Source organism: Mauremys reevesii, linkage group 10 (genome assembly GCF_016161935.1).
Source record: "Mauremys reevesii isolate NIE-2019 linkage group 10, ASM1616193v1, whole genome shotgun sequence".
NCBI classification, from domain to species: domain Eukaryota; kingdom Metazoa; phylum Chordata; order Testudines; family Geoemydidae; genus Mauremys; species Mauremys reevesii.
In genome coordinates this window covers 76,837,249-76,859,714 of record NC_052632.1, presented here as the reverse complement: position 1 = coordinate 76,859,714, position 22,466 = coordinate 76,837,249, and the positions used below count along the sequence as shown (strand labels likewise).

The 22,466-nt window shown below is 48.6% G+C and overlaps 1 protein-coding gene across 1 annotated transcript in view; it reads right to left on the bottom strand.

The window, feature by feature from the left end:
- LOC120373314 (myosin-16) overlaps positions 1-22,466 on the bottom strand; it is a 49,962-nt gene that overhangs the window by 16,478 nt on the left and 11,018 nt on the right. Inside the window, exons 12-28 of the mRNA XM_039491588.1 lie at positions 21,537-21,707; positions 20,047-20,223; positions 17,715-17,841; positions 16,733-16,791; positions 15,347-15,434; positions 14,479-14,596; positions 13,184-13,304; positions 11,236-11,372; positions 10,108-10,189; positions 8,463-8,636; positions 7,078-7,305; positions 5,648-5,752; positions 4,590-4,676; positions 4,246-4,391; positions 2,738-2,828; positions 1,180-1,236; positions 58-144 (exon numbers count right to left, since the gene is read on the bottom strand). Of these exons, the coding sequence (XP_039347522.1) occupies positions 58-144; positions 1,180-1,236; positions 2,738-2,828; positions 4,246-4,391; positions 4,590-4,676; positions 5,648-5,752; positions 7,078-7,305; positions 8,463-8,636; positions 10,108-10,189; positions 11,236-11,372; positions 13,184-13,304; positions 14,479-14,596; positions 15,347-15,434; positions 16,733-16,791; positions 17,715-17,841; positions 20,047-20,223; positions 21,537-21,707 (2,055 nt within the window). The remainder of the gene's footprint in view (positions 1-57; positions 145-1,179; positions 1,237-2,737; positions 2,829-4,245; positions 4,392-4,589; positions 4,677-5,647; positions 5,753-7,077; positions 7,306-8,462; positions 8,637-10,107; positions 10,190-11,235; positions 11,373-13,183; positions 13,305-14,478; positions 14,597-15,346; positions 15,435-16,732; positions 16,792-17,714; positions 17,842-20,046; positions 20,224-21,536; positions 21,708-22,466) is intronic.

Sequence of the window (22,466 nt, the reverse complement as noted above, 5' to 3'; positions counted from 1 at the left end):
CTTTCTTCAAGGAGGGAGACCAAAGGGTCAGATGCCCTTCTCTGGTCAGTTCCTAACCTGAGCAGTAGTGGCACCTCCGGCCTCTTCCAATCTGTCGCTGAGCTCCTCAAGGTCACGGGAGAGGTCGCTGCGCTGTTTCTCCACCTGGTGGGAGGGAAGGCAAGAAATTCTTACTTGCTGACAAAGCTAAATTCTCCTATAGCCTTTTTTTTAAAAGCATGTCTATGTCAGAAACCACGGTGAGAGTCAGGCATGGTTTGAGCTCAGGAGTGGGACCCAGGAATTCCTGAACTCTAATCGTTGGTGCCTGCTGTGTCCATGGGCAAGTCCCTCCATGCCTCAGTTTCCCCATCTGTGCAGTGGGACTAATAATACTTATCTGCCTCGTAGCTTGTTGGAGAATTCATAAGTTATCATTTGTACAGCACGCTGAAATGGAAAAGTTACGTATTCATGCTGTCCATTCATAGCCACAGATTGTGTGTAGGGCATGCTTTTACAGTATATCCTTTTGGAGAGTGAATTATCGACAGCCTTTTCTGCTATCACTAGATCTGATAATATAGTTATTCGTCAGATCTCTACAATTGGCTTAGGGAATTGCATCTATAAGGTTTGTTATATGAGATACATACATAGTTACATAGCTGAGGGGAGGGATAGTTCAGTGGTTTGAGCATTGGCCTGCTAAATCCAGGGTTGTGAGTTCAATCCTTGAGGCGGCCACTTAGGGATCTGGGGCAAAAATTGGTCCTGCTAGCAAAGGCAGGGGGCTGGACTCAATGACCTTTCAAGGTCCCTTCCAGTTCTAGGAGATTGGTGTATCTCCTATTATTACCTTACCTATCTGTAAAGAGCAAAAGGGAAGATTTTTTGTATTAAAGTCAGGATGGGATCCACCCTGTTCTACCACAGATTTCCCCTCAAACTGGTCAGCCCCTGAGCTGCAAGGCTCCTGTTTGCAGTGGGCAGGTAGTTCACTCTTCATGGCCCATTCAGTCTACACAGATTTCAAACCAGAGGGCTGCTGCATACTGGTAGGTCGTTGTGGTGCGAGTACCTGCCCACTGATAGCTGGACAGAAAGCAAAGTAGAGTTTAAGACTGGTCTTCACACCATTGCTGATTTTATCAGGGACTTGCACCATACAGTCGTCTCTCTTTGGAAGGATATTTTTACCTTCGCTCGCATAGCCCGTTCAGCTTCCAGTTCCTCCTCCAGCTCCTCAATACGGGCCTGTAAGACACACACAAGCATATCAAGCGATCAGACCAGCAACAGTAAACTGTCCAGTGTTTATATCTGGGTGGCTGAGGGAATAAGAGAGAACCTGCATGAACACATCTGTAAATTCTAACCTCTGTACTCCGTACTCAGTCAGAACACCTGTCAACTTCGGTGGGAGTTTTTCCTGGGAAGGGCCTGTGGAATTTGGTTAAACTGTAAAAGACCAACATTCAAGACCTGTTGTCACCAGGCCTTTCTTCTTGTTCCTGAGGAGTGTCACATCTCATGTGGGTGGTGGGTCCTTGGAAAGATGACCAATTTACATGGGGAAACTTGTGAGTAGAGTTGGGCAGAAAATAGGCATTTTTTTCATGACGAATTTTGACTTTTCAGTGAAATATTGAAAACTGAACTATTCCAGCCGAAACCAGAAATATTGCAAGGCCTTGTGGGAATTGTAGTTTGGATGCCTTATGGGCTGGGGTCTCTGGCTGGGCTACATCTCCCATGGTTCACAACTTTATCCCCTCTTGGTCAGGGGAAGGGAAACTTCAGAGGAGTCCCCGTGCTTAGTTCTGATGCCACGTTTTTGACCAGCCATACTTGTGCAGTAGATACAAATAGACTAAGAGGTGCCTGCACTTAGATAACCTTCCTTCTTGCTGCATCATTGTGACAGGACATCTGTGATGAGTTTTAAGTTCAAAGCGGAGGCTGCAGTTTTCCAGCCATAAAAGGAAACAGGGTCTAGTGCAAGTAGCCGGAACAAAAGACGGGGTGGAGCTCAGAGCTGACTGAGCCACTGACTCATTGTGAGTTGAAGGGCAAGGGACTCCACATCCTGGGGCTTCAGACAGGGCAGCTGGGAGGGGGGAAATAATCATCAAAATTTCGCTGAAAAAAACCCACACAGGTGCTGCCTCTGAACTGAGCTTTGCAATAATGTATTTACCTGGAAAAGGAAGAAGCTACCTGACTATTGTGTGACTTACTGGAAGAGAAGAGTATTGAGGTCTTAAGAAACAATGGGGCCTTGTCTCCATTTTTACAGGATAGTTTAAAAGAACTGGATTGCTGTTTTGCACTGGATTTCTTAGAACAGTTTCCGTAGAAGAAAAGGAAGTTGACATTTGTACTTGTCGTGTAAAGAATGGGTAATAGATCCCACCCCACCAGGGGATAGATGGTGATCTCCTTTAGACTGGTTTGAACCTGGAGTAGCTTCATTGACTTCAGCAGAGTTACACCAGTTTACACTGACGGGCCAGAGCGGCGAATCTGGCCCCAGCCACAAAGGTTTGGTGTTACTGGAGCATTGGTTTGAGGAGTTTTTCAGTGGCGTCCTTGTCCTTTGTCACATGGGTCCATAACGGCCAATCCAGCTCCCAAGCACGCCAGTGGATTGACTTCTCATGTGAGTTTGCACAGTCCCTTTGATACTAGCAAAGGAAAACCGGAGAGTCTTGAAATAGGATGTGAAGGGCAAGAGAATAGCCAGAGCATTCCTCACCTGGTGTTCTTTCAGTTTCCTCTGCAGCGTGGCATTCAGAGACTGTTCATCTTCCACCTTAGAACTGATTGAATTGATTTCCATGTCTCGCCTGCAAGAAAAGACACAAGAGATCCCTTCAGGTGGGAGAGGGTGTCACATGGGTAAGAACTCCACCAGGAACCCTTGACTCTAAGCTGGGGTGGCCAACCTGAGCCTGAGAAGGAGCCAGAATTTACCAATGTACGTTGCCAAAGAGCCACAGTAATACATCAGCAGCGCCCCCATCAGCCTCCCACCGCTCCCAGCGCCTCCCACCTGCCGGCAGCCCCACCGATCAGCGCCTCCCCAACCATTCCCGCACCTCCCGATCAGCTGTTTCTTGGCATGCAGGAAGCTCTGGGGGGATGGGGGAGAGGGGAGAAGTGAGGGCACAGCAGGCTCAGGAGAGGGGGTGGGAAGGGATGGGGTGGGGACAGGGCCTGTGGCAGAGCCAGGGGTTGAGCAGTGAGCACCCCCCGCACATTGGAAAGTTGGCGCCTGTAACTCCAGCCCCAGAGTCGGTGCCTGTACAAGGAGCCGCATATTAACTTCTGAAGAGCCGCACAGTTGGCCACCCCTGAGCTAGGCTATACAGGAGTGAGGGCTAAGTAGGCAATTCAAAGCTAATTGCCTCTTTAGCATGATGAGCTTTAGTACTTAAGCTAATTTCTCCTCAGTCATGTCCATTCCCTGCCCCCTTTTTACTCTTGTACCCTTGAGGGGAAAGGCATGGCCACCCATGGGAGCTGATACATTCACTCAGTGTGGAGGAGCGATATTAGTGCTTAACCTTACTTGTGTCTGCACGTAGCTTCCCTTGCACATGGGAGCACAAGAGTCTTGCACTTCCTGCTGAGCTCTCTGCTAGAACTGGCATTATCACGCTTTGCACCTACTAATTAATAGCTGTATTCATTTGCTTAGCTACTTAGCTATTTAACTAACAATAGCAGTGGTTTCGATAATATGTAATTGAGAATTTCCATCCTTAAAGTTAATTTTGAAGGGGAGAAATGCTGGCAGACCTATCACTAGAGTAGTCAGTGGTGACACTATAATAATGATCTAATTAGTGATAATACTTTGCATTTCTAGAACAGCTTTTATCTAAGGATCACAGAGCCTTGTAGAAATAAGGATCAGTTAACACTCACAACACCCATTGAGGTAGGTATGATTATACTCATTTTATAAGAGGGAAAATGGAGAGGCTGACTTACCAAAGATCAGACAGTGAGTTGGAGAAAGATTCAAGAATAAGATCCAGGAGTCCTGACTCCTAGTCTTCTGCTCTAACCATTAGACAGCACTTCCTCTTGGCCTTAGGTTAGTAATGGATTTCTAGGCTCCCAAGAGGAACTCTTACTAGTGATTTTCTAATGACGTTAATTATACTTGAAGGCCACTTCATCAGATCCCTGGTGCTGCCCTGTTTCGACTGCAGAGTATCTGCCACACAATGAGATTCCGTATGGACTGACACTTACTTCTTAACAACCTCCTCCAAATCCAGTTTGGCTCGCTCCATCTCATTGAGGTTTTCAATGGTCATTTTCAGGTCACCCTCAGCCTTCCGTCGGGCCTTCTCCACCTCGGCACGGATCTTCTTTTCCTGTTCCCAGTTGTCCTCCAGCTAATCAGAGATAAAAAGGGAGAGGAGAATCAATGGCCACAAGAATTTGACAAAGATGGCTGGGTAGAGACAAGCACTCTGTAATGATAACACCCGGGCAGTAGATGTTCACCAGAGGCACCCAATGTATCGATCTTTAAAAACAAGCCCTCACACAGTGATGAATGAAATTCCAATCTCAGACCAACCAGCCCTCACCTCGTGTAGCTGAGTGGTAAGTTTGCTGTTGTTCTTGGTCAGATGGTTCACTTTGTCCTCCTCAGCTTGCAGGTCATCTAGAGTTTTCTAGAAAGAGAGAGACGGAGAAAAGGGCCATCATTGGTGCACTGTGTTGGCTGGAAGACTAGCTACCCCTGTCCTGACAATAAGAAAAACACCATCCAAAATCCCAGTTACTGTCAGTGAAGGCTCCTCAGGTTAACAGGTTTATTAATGATTCATTTAATTTCCTAGTGTCTTATTAAAGGTAGTAGATGGTACTAACAATCCTGGGCTACAGCTGCAGTCCTCCTTATTCAGGCCAAACACCCACTGACATTGATGGGAGCTGTGTGTAAATTGTCAGCAAGCCCTGCAGGACCTGGCCCAATGATAACATGTATCATTGCAAAAGAACCGCCCTCGTTTGCTCTTGGCTACTCCGCACACCATCTTTTGCACCCAGGAAAAGCCAGTCTCTTCCTAGCTCAGCAGAGATGTGAGAATAGACAAGGGCCGTGAGCTCGCATCTCACGAAGATGTCGTTACGTGTGGAAAAGAGCTTGCCGAACATTTACTAATTCAGTCATATTCCTAGCACTATCGTTAATTATCATGACGTTTTTGTATGCTACGCTGTGGAAACGCATGTGCCTTAACGAGGTCAGCCCGCTGAGCCGAATGCGGCTGGGGGGTGGGTTTTGACCGACTGTGGGCTCGGCATTGTATGTAAGAAAACCACGGTCCTTGGCCAGAGGAGCTAGCAAACGACATGTACAAACATTAGGAGGTGTGTTTTGCATTTGTTCACACACAGTTCAGCAGTTCACAATAGACCTCAGCCATTAGTGCAAAGGAGCAAGATTTTTCTCTTCTGCAATGTGTAATTCGTAGGCGACACAAATCCCCAGCATGCCTGAGACCTGGGATCCTTTCCCATTTGTGCAGCAATTTAATCTCTCGATAGCCTGAGTAGGACACCATTTCTCCTTTACCAGAGCGCAGCCCTAAGGACGCGATGAGGGTGCAATAAAGAAAATGGAGCAGATTTTTTCTACCTGGTACAGCTCTTCCAAGGCCCTCTTCTCCTTCTGGAGTTTAGCGATTGTGTTGTCCCGGACGGAGAGATCCGAAGTCAGGGTTCGCACTCGGTGGTCTAGTGCCTGGAGACAGGGAAGATAACATAGTCAAGATCACGACCAGCCATGTCAACTTTTAGCACCCCCCAAATCAACTAACTTGTAGTTCTTTAGCTCTGGGAAGGCCAAAACCTGGACACCTGCTACTGAATTCTCATACACACTCAGTGTCTGGGAGTTGAAGATCAAGGACCCTGTCCTGCTTTCTATGTAACTAACACTGATTTCAGGGGAAGCAGCAGGGTGCCACAAGCATCTGCTGACTGTGACCCAGGGACCATATCACACTGACACAAAAAGGCTATAACATCATGGGATTTAAACCTTCGATGACTGTTCCAAATAAGTAACGGTTGATGGGGAACAGAGGGAGTATCCCCCAAACTTAGACAAAAGGCAACTGGGAGGGATTCATGGGGGCACATTTTATAAGCAAAGACCCAGTAACTTTGCAGTGCAAGGAAGGTGGTAATTAACACAGGATGTGGAAGGGCTCTGAAGGCCTCTGTAGAGAGAAGAACAGGAGGACTTGTGGCGCCTTAGAGACTAACAAATTTATTTGAGCATAAGCTTTTGTGGGCTACATCCCACTTCATCGGATGCACAGAATGGAACATATAATATGTGTATATATATATCTCCTTACTATATGTTCCATTCTATGCATCCGATGAAGTGGGCTGTAGCCCACGAAAGCTTATGCTCAAATAAATTTGTTAGTCTCTAAGGTGCCACAAGTACTCCTGTTCTTTTTGCGGATACAGACTAACACAGCTGCTACTCTGACATCTGTAGAGAGAGATTCATGGGAGTTACAGGGAAATTACTCTTTCTAATACAGGACAATAAGAAGAGTTGTAGATTCAGGTTCATCCCAGCTCAAGATGGAACAAATAACAGATTTTTAGAGACTATGGAATATTGAATACTGGAGAGGGAACAGCTGACAGCTTCCGAGCTAGCTTCTCAAAGGGCATTCAGACTGTGTGAGCTTTGCTGGTTGGTTCCCTACTCTTGACAGTGGTTATTTCCCTAAAGGGCAAGGAAGAGAGAGTTAGGGTATGTCTACACTGCCCGCTGGATCGACAGGTAGCGATCGATTTATCGGGAATCGATATCACGTCTCGTCTAGACGCAATATGTCATTCCCCGAACATGCTCCACCCGGGTGAGCGGCGGTAGCCGAGTGGACGGGGGGAGCCGTGGCCGTCGATCCCATGCCGTGAGGATGGGAGGTAAGTCAAAATAAGAAATTCAGCTACACTATTCCCATAGCTGAAGTTGCATATCTTACATCGACCCCCACCCCCGTGTAGACCAGGCCTTAAAATACCAACGATGCTTCGTACCTGCTTCTCTTTCTCGGTCTTGGCCAACGTGGTTTCCAACCCCTCTAGGTCGCGCTTCAGGTCATTGAGCTCCCCTTCCAGCTTGCGCTTGTGGGCACTCAGGGAAGAGGCTGTGCCCTCCTCTTCTTCCAGGCGCTCCTTCATCTCGGAGATCTGGCTCTCCATGTCCATTTTAGATTTCATCAGCTGGGTAAGCCGCTCTTCAGCATCGGTCAAGTTCTCTTGTTCCTAATGGCGGGAGGGAAACACAACCTTTATCATTTTAGAGGCTACTGTATCTCTGGTCTCTTGTGGCACCAAACATCCATTACAGTGGGTCAGGGCTGCTCCACTGAAGCACCGGCAGCTATGCTAGGATGTTAAAGGTGCATTGACTCCAGCTGGAGTTATGGTTGCACAGCATCTCTGAAAATCAGGCCTTCGGTGTTTCAAGTTACATAAGAACATAAGAACAGCCATACTGGGTCAAACCAAAGGTCCATCTAGCCCAGTATCCTGTCTTCCGACAGTGGCCAATGCCAGGTGCTTCAGAGGGAATGAACAGAACAAATAATCCTCAAGTGATCAATCCTGTGTTGCCCATTTCCAGCTTCTGGCAAATAGAGGCTAGGGACACCATCCCTGCCCATCCTGGCTAATAGCTATTGATGGACCTCATCCTCCATGAATTTATCTAGTTCTTTTTTTAACTCTGTTATAGTCTTGGGGCTAGTCTACACTTACGAGCCGGGTCGACGTGGTGAGTTTGACTTCTCGGAGTTCGAACTCCGGAAGCGCCAAGGTCGACTCCGGTACTCCACCACTGCAAAAGGCGGTGGCGGAGTCGACCTTGGAGCCGCGGAGTTCGATTCCGCGGCATCTGGACGGGTGAGTAGTTCGAACTAGGGTACTTCGAATTCAGCTACGCTATTCACGTAGCTGAACTTGCGTACCCTAGTTCGACCCCGCTTCTTAGTGTGGACCAGCCCTTGGCCTTCACAACATCCTCTGGCAAGGAGTTCCACAGGTTGACTGTGCAACAACTAGAAATGGAAGAACCCAAATTAGAGGGTGCTTTTGAAAATTCCCCCCCCCCAAGTAATTTGCTTAAGGCCACACAGAATCAGTGGCTGAGGCAGGAAGAGAACCCAGGATTCCTGACTCCTATTGCCTTGCTCTAACCATTAGGCCATTCTGCCTCCTGCTGTTTTTAGAATAGTTGGGTTTTTCTTTGACCTGCTGTGGTTCTCTGGGACTCTCACTTTCCATCTCCCACTGCTCTCTACTTGGTCCAGATTCTTAAAACAAGCCCTTTTATGAATCATTTGGAAAAGCTATAGCCAGTGCCCTCTTACGGGCCCAAGGAGGAGACATAACCGGTAACCATCCTTTTTTTGATAACTCACAGCCTGCAGCTGGATGGTAAGATCATTCTTCTCTTGGCTGAGTGTGGCCATATTTTCCTCCAGATGTTTGACACGATCAAGTAGGTCCTGAGTCTTCGATATAGCATTCCTCAGCTCCTCTTCCTTCGCCTTTATCTCATCCTCCTGTCGGGCCACATTCAGCAGAGGCTTCACCTGTAAGCAAGCAGTTCAGCCAGTGAGATTCACAAATGGATCTTCTCTGTAGCAACTTCCCCCCAGAATGCACCTGAGCTGATCTCTTTATTGCCATATTGAAGTATCGCCTGGGCCTGGTGTCTTCTGAAATGACTGAGTCGGTGCGGAGTGCTTCATCACTACAGTGCGAGTTAGTTAACGTCCAGGAAAGGCATCATAATAAACTACTTACCCTAACAATTCCGGGCCCCAGCAGAGAAATCAGGACAGTTTGCCAGATTCTGAGCGCCATTTACATCATTAGAGCTACTGCAGATTCACACCAGTGTAACTGAGATCAAAATTTGACATAATGTCTTTTGGAGGCTCTTTGGCCCAGATCCTCAAAGATATTTATTTCAATGGGAGAGTAAGATGCCTAAGAATCTTTGAGGCTCCGGATCTTTGCTTCTGAGATGCTGAACTTCTGGTAAATTGAGGACATTGGGCCCACATGTTTAAAGTTTTGGCCTCTACACACATGCAAAAGCCCCATATTGACATTTGCGCCCACACAAAATGGGGGTGGAATAATGAATATTTAAGGTTTGCAACTTCAATTTTGCATGTGCGGATGTGGGAGGCTGTGCTCCCAATGGGCACACAGGTATATTTATCAGATGTTGTTTAGGTTCCCCTGTGTTAAATTTGGCCTTAAATTGGTGTATGGGTCCTTCAGCATCTATTATGCAAGAATATCTTGGCCAATGCTCCTTTCCATCCCCTGCCACCAAAAAAAAAATCTTAATCTTAATGGGCCTAGGAGATGAGCGAAGAAGCCACTGCTGTGGAATGGGGCTCATCTGTCCTATTTAGGCCACGTCTTTTTGAGCTGGTGGAGAAATGGACCAAGAAACTTTGTTCTAGGTTTTAATTAATAGCCTGAGTCCATCCCCAGTGTTCAGAACTACAACACCTAGCTGCTTAAGGCAGAGTTGAACTTTATTTTTTTGGAGGAGGGAGATCCAGGGCTTGAATTTCCTGAAGAACCTAATTACCATTTCATGGAGGTGGCAGATTCAGATTTCAAAGTGTCATAGAATATCAGGATTAGAAGGGACCTCAGGAGGTCATCTAGTCCAACCCCCTGCTCAAAGCAGGACCAATCCCCAGACAGGTTTTTGCCCCAGATCCCTAAGTGGGTTTAGTAGGCCAATGCTCAAACCACTGAGCTATCCCTCTACCATTTCCAGACTGCTCTGGCATCGACTTGGAGGGAAAGCATTCGTGCGGCTTGCCCTGTTAATAATTAGCAAGAAAGTCACTGGCACCCAGAGTGTATTTACTTGTCGCTGAATAACTGGGCAAGGCAACTCTTTTTTTCTACCCTTTATCTTCAAAATCCAAGCACCCCACCCATTGCCAGCGCTTGCAGCTGCGTTTATTTCAGTCTGTGTAAGCTGGGCACAGTGGTGCGTGGGGGGTTGTTTGTGGGGAGCACGGTTCTCACCTTGTTATACAATTTCCACCAGCCCCAGAAGCGCAGCTGCAGGAATTTGCGAACATTCCTCTGAATCGCCATCAGGCCTAGCCTGTAATGAAACAGAACAGGTTGTGTGGCTTAGAAACAGTCCCCAGTTTCCTGGCAATGTGACTGGGTAGTTGAGACATCAAGACATTGTCCTGGTATGCAGCAAGTTTCTTTATCAGCTCGTTTGAGAGAAGTAGTTTTCAGTTCATTCTTAAATGCTGACCTCACATTTCTCCATTGGCTAGAGGGGTTTTTTCTCTTCACTGAATACAATTGTTTCCTAAAGCAGAAATTAATTTCAAAGGTTCGTTGTGCGGTGTATGTATTGTACTGGGTGGGTATCACTGTGGCAGTGTGATAGAATCCCGCCAGGAGACTGGAGCCAGTATACAGAGGCTGTGTAATGCTGGTGCATTCGCTGAGTGGGGTAGGAATGGATGGAGCAGTATTCTCCCAGTCCCAGATGCAAGAAAGGTCAGCGGCAGTGTGCTGAGGTAGGAAAATGGTGGCAGGGTTGTATTGGGATAGAAGGAATGCTGCCACTGAAGTAGAACATGGGTGTTTCATGCACGGGAGGAAACAAATATGGTGCATCAGCTGGAAAAGATTCTAACTGGCAGTATCTGCCTCCCTTCCCCACACTCCTCCACCTTGCAGCCATCAATGTCCCCTAGTGGCAGCAGAAACAATACAGTTCTACTGCACAGGTTGGGACCAAGAAGTTAAGGGCCAACTCTGATCTACACCAACTGTGCACCATGAAGCTGTGTTCCAAAGGGTTCACTGCACCACAATGCACAATCAGGTTCCTGAACAGAGGCGGGGCTTGTGAATCCATCACTAGATAGATCCATCAACTAGTAGAGTAGATGAACGGGAGGTAGTGGAGCTATTGTAGCTGTGGCCTGAAGGGGAGGATTCTTTATCCCCATGATTCCCATGTAGATCCACAGTGCATAACCCCGTGACTTTGGTTGCATGCCAGGACCAAGGGTTGGCTTCCAAGATTCATTTCATGGTGCCTAGTAGAGAATTAAGTATGTTAGCAATTGGTTTCTAGCACTCTCTCGGATGCATGAAGCGGTGTCTCCTATTTCAAAGGGATACCTTCTGTCCAGCATCTTTTTGAACTCAATCCTCATCAGGAAGCCACGAAGACGGCACTGCAACATGGTCATGATCTTTGCCAGACGGTCATCACGCATGTCTTCCAGTTTGGCCAGGACTCCGGCACGGAAGAACACCTTGAAGAGCAGGAGGAGACTCTTAGCACTTGGCTTCCAGGTCATGCACCAGAACTTCTGCCCCCGTCTCTAGGCTTATTCATGTATCTGGGCTTATTCAGGGCTGTTAGTCCCCTTTTAGTTTCGGTCTGTGGGTTTCTGCCTTTGTTGACCTGTCTGACTTTCCACCTACATTTACTATCACTGTAGGCCACTGGTCCCCAAACTGGGGGACACGCCCCCTAACGGGGCATGGAGGAACATTTAGGGGGTCTGCGGCTGGGCTCGGGCCAGCCCCCACCGGGGGCAGGGAGGGAGCACCGCCCTGCCCCCAGCTCCATGGCGGCCCTGCCCCTAGCCTCAGCCACTGGTTCCTGGCCCCACAATCAGCTGCGCCTCCGCTCCTGGATGTGGCCCCAGCTGCAGTTCCAGCCCCAACCGCGGCCCCACACCCAGCCACAGCTCTGTTCCTCGGCTCCGACAATGGACCCCGGCTCCGACCATGGCCCTGCTCCCAGCTGAGGCCCCAGCTGCAGCACTGGCCCCATTCCTGACCGTGGCCCATGACTGCGGCCCCCACTCCCAGCCCAGGCTCCCACCTGTGGCTCCCAGGGGGCACGGACGAGGTGAGGGGGGTGCGGGCAATAAAGTTAGGGGGCCACTGCTGTAAATACACAGAATTATATATTAATAAAATATTGAAGTTGGGCTTTTTATAAGCAAGGGCCTGGAAGTCTAGACTCTTGGGTTCCATTTCCGGCTCTCGCACTGACTTGCTGTGTGGCCTAGGTGAAGTCACTTACCCTCTCTCTGCCTGTGTTCTTTTAGCAGTAAAATGGGGATAACAACGAGACTGGAAGATTTAATTAACTTACACTTGGAAATCGAAAGATGAAGTGTGCTAGCGAAGCAGTAAGTGGAGTGGGAGTATTATACAAGTTAGAAAATTCCATTATAAGTTCCTGGAAAAAGCTGAACTTTTTCCGCCTCTGCATATATATCACAATCGTCTATTTCATTACACGATCACACAAAACATACATGCAGAAATATTCATTTCTGACATGCTCCACTAAGATTATAGGGGCAAAAAACAAGGGCTTGACTCTTTTTTTTTTACTCAAGACTGAAGTTGGGCAAAATTTTTACTTGACTAAGGCCTGGTCTGCATTACAAAGTTAGGTCACGTTCTGCATGATGTAATTAAGACAACAGAAACCCGGGTATAGACACTTCTAGGTCAGCAAAAGAATTCTAGCTACCGCCTCTCGGGGAAGTGGATTTACTACTGCGATGGAAGAACCCCTTCTGGCGTTGTAGTGTCTGTAGGATGATCAGACAGCAAATGTGAAAAATCGGGATGGGGGGGAAAGGGGTAATAGGAGCCTATATAAGAAAAAGACCCAAAAATCGGGACTGTCCCTATAAAATTGGGACATCTGGTCACCCTAAGTGTCTGTAGCTGTGCCTCTGTAGTGTTTCTAGTGTAGACATACACTAAGGAGCGAGTAAAAAGCGAAAGGACCTGAAAGTTTAGCCCATCTTTAAACGTGTGCCTCCTTGGCATTGTATTGTGCTGTATTTGAGAAGGAGCATGTCCCATTGCTCTGGGCCGTGAGTTCACGTAATGGAAGGCAATGGAGGGCAGAGCTAAGATTGCTGTCGGAACTTTTAACTCCGAGGCCTGGTCAACACACACAAGTCCCAGTGCTTGAATTAAAATCGGTTTTGACATCAACATAAACTGGTGCCATTCCCTGTGTGGACACACTTAAAGTGAATGACAACGGTCTGGGATTCATTTAGCTTAACCTGACAGGAAAAAACAGTACCTTGGTGTGCCCAATTTTGTAATCATTTTCCCCCAACTCAAGAGAGCCAATCAGCAATTCGGATGCTTTCTTATTGTCCACAAATCCCTGAGGGATTACAGTGGGGTTCAAGACTTGATATCTGGAATGAGAAAGACGTGTAGTGATGTAAGAGCCACTGCTAGGACCAGCGTAGAAGACCTAGGCAGGGCCGCCCTTAGGATTTATGGGGCTCTACGCAGTAGCGTATTATTGAACTGGTGCCCCATGCCCGACTTGCTCTTAGCAACACAAACATAAGCTGACCGGATTGGAAAACTTGCCACGTGCCCATTATTAAAAACAAACAGTTTAAACAAATGAAGCACCCTATAATGCTGCGGGACTATACGTGCACTAAAGAAGTAGCGCTATAGAAAAAAATTCTGATTTATTGACCGAATGATGCGGAGAGTCACAGTTCCCCACAGAGACCCGACCCTCGTACCCTCTCCCTCATGCAGAATGCGCCGCGCCAGCGCGTTCGGCTCTGTGAATACGGCCCCTGCCTGCTGCCTAGCAAGGAGACTGCAGTGCGTGCTGGGTGTGCGGGAGCTGACCCACTCTTGCCTGCTGTCCCAGTCACAGGTGTGGACTCTGTGGGTGTGACCTCCGGGGCTGGAGCACCCATGGGGAAAATTTAGTGGGTGCAGAGCACCCACCAGCACCAAGCTCCCCCCTTTACCCCCCTCCCTCCATGCCTCTTGCGTGCCGGTGGCCCTGCACTTACCAACTCCTCCCCCTCCCTCCTAGTGCTTCCAGAGCACCGAGAACAGCTGATTTGCAGTGTTCAAGCTCTGGGAGGGAGGGGGAGGAGCAGGGATGGGGCGTGCTCTGGGGAGGAGGCGGGGCGGGGGTGGAGCAGGGGTGGCAAGAGGCGGGGCGGGGGTTAGGGGGCAGGCCTGGAGCAGGGGGGGAGTCAAGCACCCCCTGACAAGATGAGAAGTCGGCGCCTATGGTCCCGGTGGTGCCCCAAATTTTCGGGTGCCCTACACAGCTGCAGATGCCTAAGGATGGCCCTGGAGCTAGGCAAGGGTTAATGTCTACTTCCATCGCAGGCTCTTCTAGCAAAGGTCTCAAGAGGGCTGGGACGCCAGCTGCGAGGTGTTTATAACCATCTCTGGTTCTCGTCTTTGCTTAATAAGAGTTCCTGGAGGAGCGGACATAGGAGGGTTAGCAGTGGCGCTACTCCACCTCCCGATTGTCCAAGGAGGTTACCATATAGGATATTATATGTGTCCATCCTCCCAAACGGGCTGAAAAATATAAACATTCACCTCTGCTTGAACTCGGGGTACTGCAGTCTGTTAGGAAAGCCCTTCCTGCAAATACGGATGCCTTCCAGCACTCCATTGCAGGCCAACTGGTGCAAGATCAAGTGGGCATCAGCCACCCCTACGAAAACCAGAGAACAGGTCAGCACTTCACTTTACTGAGCCAGAGCCAGGGCGACAAAACAATTGGAGCTTCTGGCGCAGTTTGCCCTCTGTGACACAAAGATGCAAAGGGAGAGGTTCGCAATCGACACTGTGGGTAGAACTGAAATGGAGGAGAAAGGACTGTATTAAGGGCGCCCTTCGCTTTGCTGTGTTGGGTACAAGAAAAACGGAAATGTTCTACACCAGAGGGCCTGTTCGTGGATGTTTTCACTTCAACCCTGCCCAATCAGTCTTCTTGCAATTACTGTGCAGCTGAGATTCCACCAACCCCTATGGAAATCCAGGAGGTGAAGTATCTGGCACGTTTATCAGCCCAACAGCATATTCATGGGTAGACAAGGAGCTAGAGGGAGATATCAGGGGTAACCACCCTTTACCTGAATTCCATGTGCTACCTTGTGCTTTTTATTCCTGTCCTTGCTAGTTTACTGTGCGTCAAAGCAGTTTGGAGATCCTGTATTTCCCTGTTCAGTGGACATCCACAGAGGAATGAACTGCTCATTAGCCATCCTGTCTTCAAACCTCTCTATTGGAGTCTTGTCCCATACTAATATTGCCTTTAAGGGACATGGAGGTCTTCTATGAAGTGATATCCCATGTTCTTCTGGGATTGGATAAAGATCTGCTATTCAGCCAGCCAAAGCTAGGGCTGAAGGCATTGTGTTTCTTTGCCCGAGTGTGGTTCAGAGGCGCTGCAGACACTTACCAGACTGCTTGAACTCATTTGGAATGATGCAGCGTACAAAATGGGGTGACGTGCTATGCAAAGTGGCCATCAGCTTATTCAGCTGCTCCTGAAGCCAGAGGAAGAGGAATAAAGTGAGCGAGCCAAGCAGAAGAGAGATGACATGCTCAATACATGACATGCATCCAACCAAGTGGCTATTCACCCACGAAAGCTCATGCTCCAATACGTCTGTTAGTCTATAGGGTTCCATAGGACTCTTTGCTGCTTTTACAGATCCAGACTAACACGGCTACCCCTCTGATGCTCAATACATTAATTCACACTCCTTAGTTGTAAAGATAACAATAGGATGCAGGTGCAGGCTGGATGCTGCACACCAGGTGAAGAGTGTTGCACAGATGAACGTTCGAGGACCCCATGGGTGATCAAGAGGGTCTGAATCCTGGATTTTCAGTTCTAAAAAGCAGCTGATGTGATCTTAGTGTTCTTCTTATTCCACTATTCATAAACGATCTCACTGTTTTCTTGCACTGCCAACCTCTCTTTGCCATGTCTACCTGTTGAATCTTTTCTAAAACTTAGATTCATAGATTAGATTAATAGAATCCCAGGCCAGAAGGAACCATTGTCATCAACTAGTCTGACCTCTTGTCTAACACAGGCCAGAGAACTTCCCCGAAATAATTCCTAGAGCAGAGTTACAATTCCTAGAGCAGGGTTTCTCAAACAGGGGTCGCTGCTTGTTTAGGGAAAGCCCCTGGTGGTCCGGGCCGGTGTGTTTACCTGCCGCGTCCACAGGTCCGGCTGATCACGGCTCCCACTGGCCGCAGATCGCTGCTCCAGACCAATGGGAGCTGCTGCAAGCGGCGCAGGCCGAGGGACGTACTGACCGCTGCTTCCAGCAACTCCCATTGGCCAGGAGCAGTGATCCGCGGCCAGTGGGAGCCGCGATTGACCGGACCTGCGGACGGGGCCGAGGGACGTACTGGCTGCTGCTTCCAGCAACTCCCATTGGCCCGGAGCAGCGATCCGCGGCCAGTGGGAGCCGCGATCGGCCGGACCTGCGGACGGGGCCGAGGGATGTACTGGCTGCTGCTTCCAGCAACTCCCATTGGCCCGGACCAGCGATCTGCGGCCAGTGGGAGCCATGATCGGCCAGACCTGCGGATGGGACAGGTAAACACACCGGCCCGGCCCGCCAGGGGCTTTCCCTACAGAAGCGGCGACCCCTGTTTGAGAAACCCTGCCCTAGATCATATCCTAGATTGTATGTTCCTTTGGGCAGGGTTGCTCTCTGTTATATGTGTGTATAGAGTCTGGCCCTATAGTGGCCTGGGGCACTACCAAAATTCAAATAATAAAGAACCCTATATTGCGATTGATGGGCGGCGAATGCCCACTTACCCTATAGAAGTTGGAGACAGTCATGAAAGAAGAGCCTCTCTTCTGTTTCTTGGTACCAGCTGAATAATAATAAAATGCATAACATATAAGTGAGAGACTCAAGTATACATTAGATGAAAGTGCTGTACTATAGCACACAAAATAAATATATCTCCTCAGGAGCCAGTAGTTGACAGAACTGGTCTCGCTGGAGGATACACCCCCTTAAATAAAAAACAAGCATCCATAAAACCTGCATGCTATCCTGGTTTAGGGATTTTGTATTCATTTACTACTGTAAGAGAATCCTGGAATCTGAAGCGAGCTCAGTGCATGGAAAAGAAAAACTGAGTTTACAATATTTTGTTTGAAAGTGCATGTATTGGTACGTCCATTGGGCCAAATTCTCCTCTCGATTACGGTGGTGCATATGCCTTGCTTTGCACTGTAACTGGATGGAGTGGGACCAATGTAACTCAGAGGAGAATTTGACCCAGTCTGTTAATAATTTGAGATCTTAAAAGCCTTTTCATAAACAGTTTTCCCATTCATCTTTTGAACTGTGGAGCCCCAGGCTGGGCTGGCAACAATCCGATGAGGCAGCAAGTTTTCTGGTTGATAGAAACCTGACATTTGTCTGGTCAACAGAAGGCCATTTACTGCCAGGAGGGAATTCCATAGTTTGTCATTAACTCTGCATTGCATCCTCCCTTCATTCAGACACAAGTGTGTGCCGGCAGCAGTATTCTAGAGAGGCTTCATTCCAACCAGGGGAGCTACCTCGGCTAACACTAAGGGGGCGTCATTTTCAAGGACAGAGCTAGCCCATCTTTCAGCTTGGAAGAGGTGGTATTGCAGAGCAACGTCTGTTACCTGGCTGCAGAGGGCGCTACAACCAGTGGCCTAATCCTTGCCCCAGAGAATCATGGGGAAACACTAAAGGGCTAGACACGATCACATTTGCGCCCAATCACATTGCTGTACTGTGTAACGTTTACCATACCTGCAGCTTCCTCCTCTTTAAAGAGATTACCGAGCAATACCATGCTGGATTTCTGGAACAAGCCCACCACTGTTTCATTCAGGGGGTCCTTGTTTTTCTCCAGCCACCCAGTAATATTGTACCCCACCTGGAGACGGGGAAGAAAAGTGAACACTCCTGATTCTGAAAGAGAATGTTGCTGCAACACAGTATAAATAAGAAGATGCTTCTTCTCCATTGCCCCAAAGACCCCTGAAGAGAAATCCACTGCATGAAGAGGGAAAGTGACTGAGTTATTGCTGACTCACAATCAGCATTAACTTACTCACTGAAGTCTTGTGGGTTTAGGGATTCTTGCCATGGAAAGCAGATGTTCCCCTGATGGAGCAGCTTTGGCAGGCTTCAAGGATGGAGGCCTGTTGCAGGCAGAGGTCAGACACTTCCCTAATACGCATTCACCCGGAGCCACTGCCAGAGGGGACAACATCGCCCATCCGTTGGTGTTGTAGTGGGGTGGGCTGCCCCACGCCCTGTAAGAAAGGGCTGCGGCAGGCCAGGGCGCCTGCGCAGACAGGGCTTAGTGTGAGCCAATAAGAGAAGAGCTTATTGAGAGCCAATCAGGGCCCAGTTTAGAGCCAGCCAATCAGAGCCAGGCTCAGAGGTATATAAAGGCTGCCCAGAGCAGGAGCAGTCAGTCTGTCCCAGGCCTTCGACAGGGGAAGGTCAGTCTCTAGGAGAGGAGACTAGCACCGCGGACAGCGCAGTGCTGGCCAGGCTCGGGGAGGCTAGGGAGCTTGAACCCGTAGCCTGCCAGGCTGCAGGCCCTGAAGGGAAGGGCCTTGTTTTTCTCCAGCCACCGTAATATTGTACCCCACCTGGAGACAGTGGAAGAAAAGTGAACACTCCTGAGGCTGAAAGAGAATGTCCCTGGGCTGGGACCCAGTATAAATAAGAAGATGCTTCTTCTCCATTGCCCCAAAGACCCCTGAAGAGAAATCCACTGCATGAAGAGGGAAAGTGACTGAGTTATTGCTGACTCACAATCAGCATTAACTTACTCACTGAAGTCTTGTGGGTTTAGGGATTCTTGCCATGGAAAGCAGATGGATTGGGGGCACTGATGGAGGAGCTTTGGCAGGCTTCAAGGATGGAGGCCTGTTGCAGGCAGAGGTCAGACACTTCCCTAATACGCATTCACCCGGAGCCACTGCCAGAGGGGACAACATCGCCCATCCGTTGGTGTTATCTGAATTTAGCATGGCGTAGTCTAACACAAATGCCAATGTTAAATGCCCATGTGTGATCCCGGAATGGCAATAGCTCCTAAGTGTGACTAAGACACAGAAAGCTCTTGTGATTCATGCTGTGATCATGTTTTGTCAGAATGTCTGTGCGGTCGCGTGCTTGAATAACTGGCTGAGTTTGGTTAGATGCATAAAGACTGTTCCTGCGGCTAAGCTCTGGCACGGCTGCTCGACACAGTCTCCATGAAAGACTAGACAAGCGGCAGCGAACCCCAGGACTCAGGCTCTTCTGGCAACATTTGAGAAACAAGCAAAAATTAATTTAACCCCTTGGCTGATTTGCTCGCCTAGTAACTGTCCTGTGAGCCTTTGTGCTCCCAGAAACAAAGTCCTGGTGCTGGAGGGGAGAGGAGGAGGGGATGGCTTGCAGAATTTTTCTAAGGAGTTAATTTTTGATCAGAGCTGAGCCCTGTGTGTTGAAGTGTCATAGAAATCATAGAAATTCGGGGCTGGAAGGGACGGAGGGGTCACCTACTCCATCCCACCCACGCTGAGGTAGGGCCAAGTATAGGTAGACCATCCCTGACTGACACAATTGACTTGCTACTCATAACCCACTAAAGTGCGCTACTGTCGAGGCATTGATGGTCCATTTGTCCAGCTGAAGTTTTAGATTGTGATTTTTCTCATTTGTTTTTGTTATAAAGCATTTTGAGATGTGTTTCAATTAGACTCTGCAGGACTAAATTCCCTGCTGGGGTAAGTTGGTGCTGCTCTATTGAAGGCAGCAGAGCTCCACCAGTTTACCCCAGCAGGGAATTTGGCCCATAAAAGGCACATTGTGCTGTGATATGTCAAATGCCTGGAAAGCATGACATGATTGGTGCATGACCCACTGCCATGTGGATGCTGAAACATGGGCTTGGAAACACCGAGCACCCAGGCATGGGTCTAACAGGCCTGAGTTTGCAGTGCAGTCCTGGTTCCGTTTCCACTGAAGTCAGTGGGAGTTTCATCGTTAACTTCAGCGAGTGCAGGGTCAGGCCCATGCAGGTAGCCGGATCTACATGGACGATATGCCAACAAAAATAACATTGTTCTGGACGTACCGTGCCAGCGTAATGCACCAGCTCAAAGTGGGCTTCAGGCCCTTTCTTGCCTCCCTTGGGTTTCAGGAAGTTGGATGATTTGCCTAGGTGGTTGTCATAGAGGGCAGCCTTGAAAGTAGCATCTGTGGCCTTCGGGAACACACACTGCTCTTCCAGGATAGAGAAGATGCCCATGGGCTGGGGGAAGAAAGAGGATCACAAGGTAGAAGCAGATGAGAGAAGCCCATTCTGCCTTCTCAGTGATGAGCGGGGACAGCTTCACCTCTGATTTGAGTTTGCCACTTATGGCAAGATTATTATCCAGTAATTTTATTATGTGCAGCTGAGCAGACTCGTGATCACCTAGTCTGACCTCCTGCACATTACAGGCCACAGAACCTCACCCACCCACTCCCATAATAGACCCCCTAACTTCTGGTTGAGTTACTGAATCACAGAATATCAGGGTTGAAAGGGCCCTCAGGAGGTCATCTCGTCCAACCCCCTGCTCAAAGCAGGACCAATTCCCAACTAAATCATCCCAGCCAGGGCTTTGTCAAGCCTGACCTTAAAAACCTCTGTCCTCAAATCATGAAGGGGCAGTCAGGAGGTGGACTGCAGACCAAATCCAGACCGCCAGATGCTTTTGAAAGGACCCCAAAATATTTTTATGTAAGTATTATTATCATTATTGTTATTTAATTTATTATTATAATATTATTTATTATTATTTTCTCCAGTGTCTGGATCTTGACTATACCTTGACCAAGAAATTTGGAACTTGACAAAAAACAATTGACTACCCCTGATTTAAAGACTTCAAGTTACCGAGAATCCACCATTTACTCTAGTTCAAACCACCAAGTGACCCGCGCCCCATGTTGCAGGGGAAGGGTCTCTGCCAGCTTGACCATGGGGAAAATTCCTTCCTTACCCCAAATAGGGTGATCAGTTAGACCCTGAGCATGTTGGTGAAACCCACCAGCCAGACCCCTGGAAATAATTCACTGTAGTAGCTCAGATCCCTCCCCACCTCGTGTCCCATCTTTGGGCCATTGGAGATATTTGCTGCTAGCCGTTGTGGATGGGCCACATGCCATTGTAGGCAGTCTCATCATACCGTCCCCTGCATAAACTTATCAAGCTCAGTCTTGGAAGGCAGCTCCCCTGGGGAGGCTGTTCCAGAACGGTCACTCCTCTGATGGTTAGAAACCTTCATTTAATTTCAGGCCTAAACTTGTTGATGGCCAGTTTATAGCCATTTGTTCTTTCGCCAACGTTGGCCCTTAACTGAAATAACTCTTCTCCCTCCCTGGTGCCTATCCCCCTGGTGTATTTATACAGACCAGTCATAGCACCCCTCAGCCTTTGTTTGGTTAGGCTAAACAAACCGAGCTCCCTATGTCTGCTCTCAGAGTTCTCCATTCCTCTAACCATCCTAGTAGCCCTTCTCTGCATCTGTTCTAGATCATTCTCTCCCCGCTCCTCTCCTTCGGGGCAGGGAAAGTTACCTTTTCCAGGAGATCAATGCAAGCCTGCAGATCCATGCCAAAGTCAATGAACTCCCACACAATGCCCTCTCTCTTGTACTCCTCCTGCTCCAGCACAAACATGTGGTGGTTGAAGAACTGCTGCAGCTTCTCGTTGGTGAAGTTGATGCACAGCTGTTCAAAGCTGTTGAACTGCAGAGAGTAGGGAGGAAGCAATGCATTGAAACGTCGCCCCAGAGGCTGCAAATACAACACAGCTGCTGGCAAGAAGCAAATTATCCACTCTCGGGGACACGTTCTGATCTCTGTTATTCCAGAGCCAGTCTAGAGCAACCCTACTGACTTCAGAGTTATTTCAGATTCCCTCTGTGGTGGAAATGAGATCAAAATTTGGCCTTAGGTAACTGAATGTCCGAACAACATGCACCTTTTTTCCCCCTTAAGACAAAGCAGCCTGATCGCTGGGTTCCTGCTCATGGTTAATCCCCACATGCGCTATGGTTGTTTTCTGCCAGGGTATCGACCTCTGTTTGGTGCCCGTGATGTAGTGACCCATCCCAATGGACGATGACTGACTATGCTGGCATGTTCACGGATACTGAGGGTAACATTTTGGAGGAGGGCAGGATGATAAGGAAATTGTGACGAATTGGGACTGTTCTTACTGTGGTCTTTGAATGCTGAGTGGAGAGGGTTGGCCTGGGAGGATGGTCTGCACTGGGGGATGGGAGACTGGCCTTGAGGGAGGATACCTGAGCATGTAATGTGAGAACCCAGGAAGGGGTTAGAGGCCAGGTGACACCTCTGGCTGGGAAGCTGAACAAAGGCTAGGGGAGGAGACGCTGGGGGAGAGAGAGAGAGTTTTCAGGAGGTGGCTGGGGAATGGAGGGAAGCTCAGACGGGGCTCTGATTCCCCAGTGGGGCTGTGGTGCCCATGGGGCCCCAAAATGG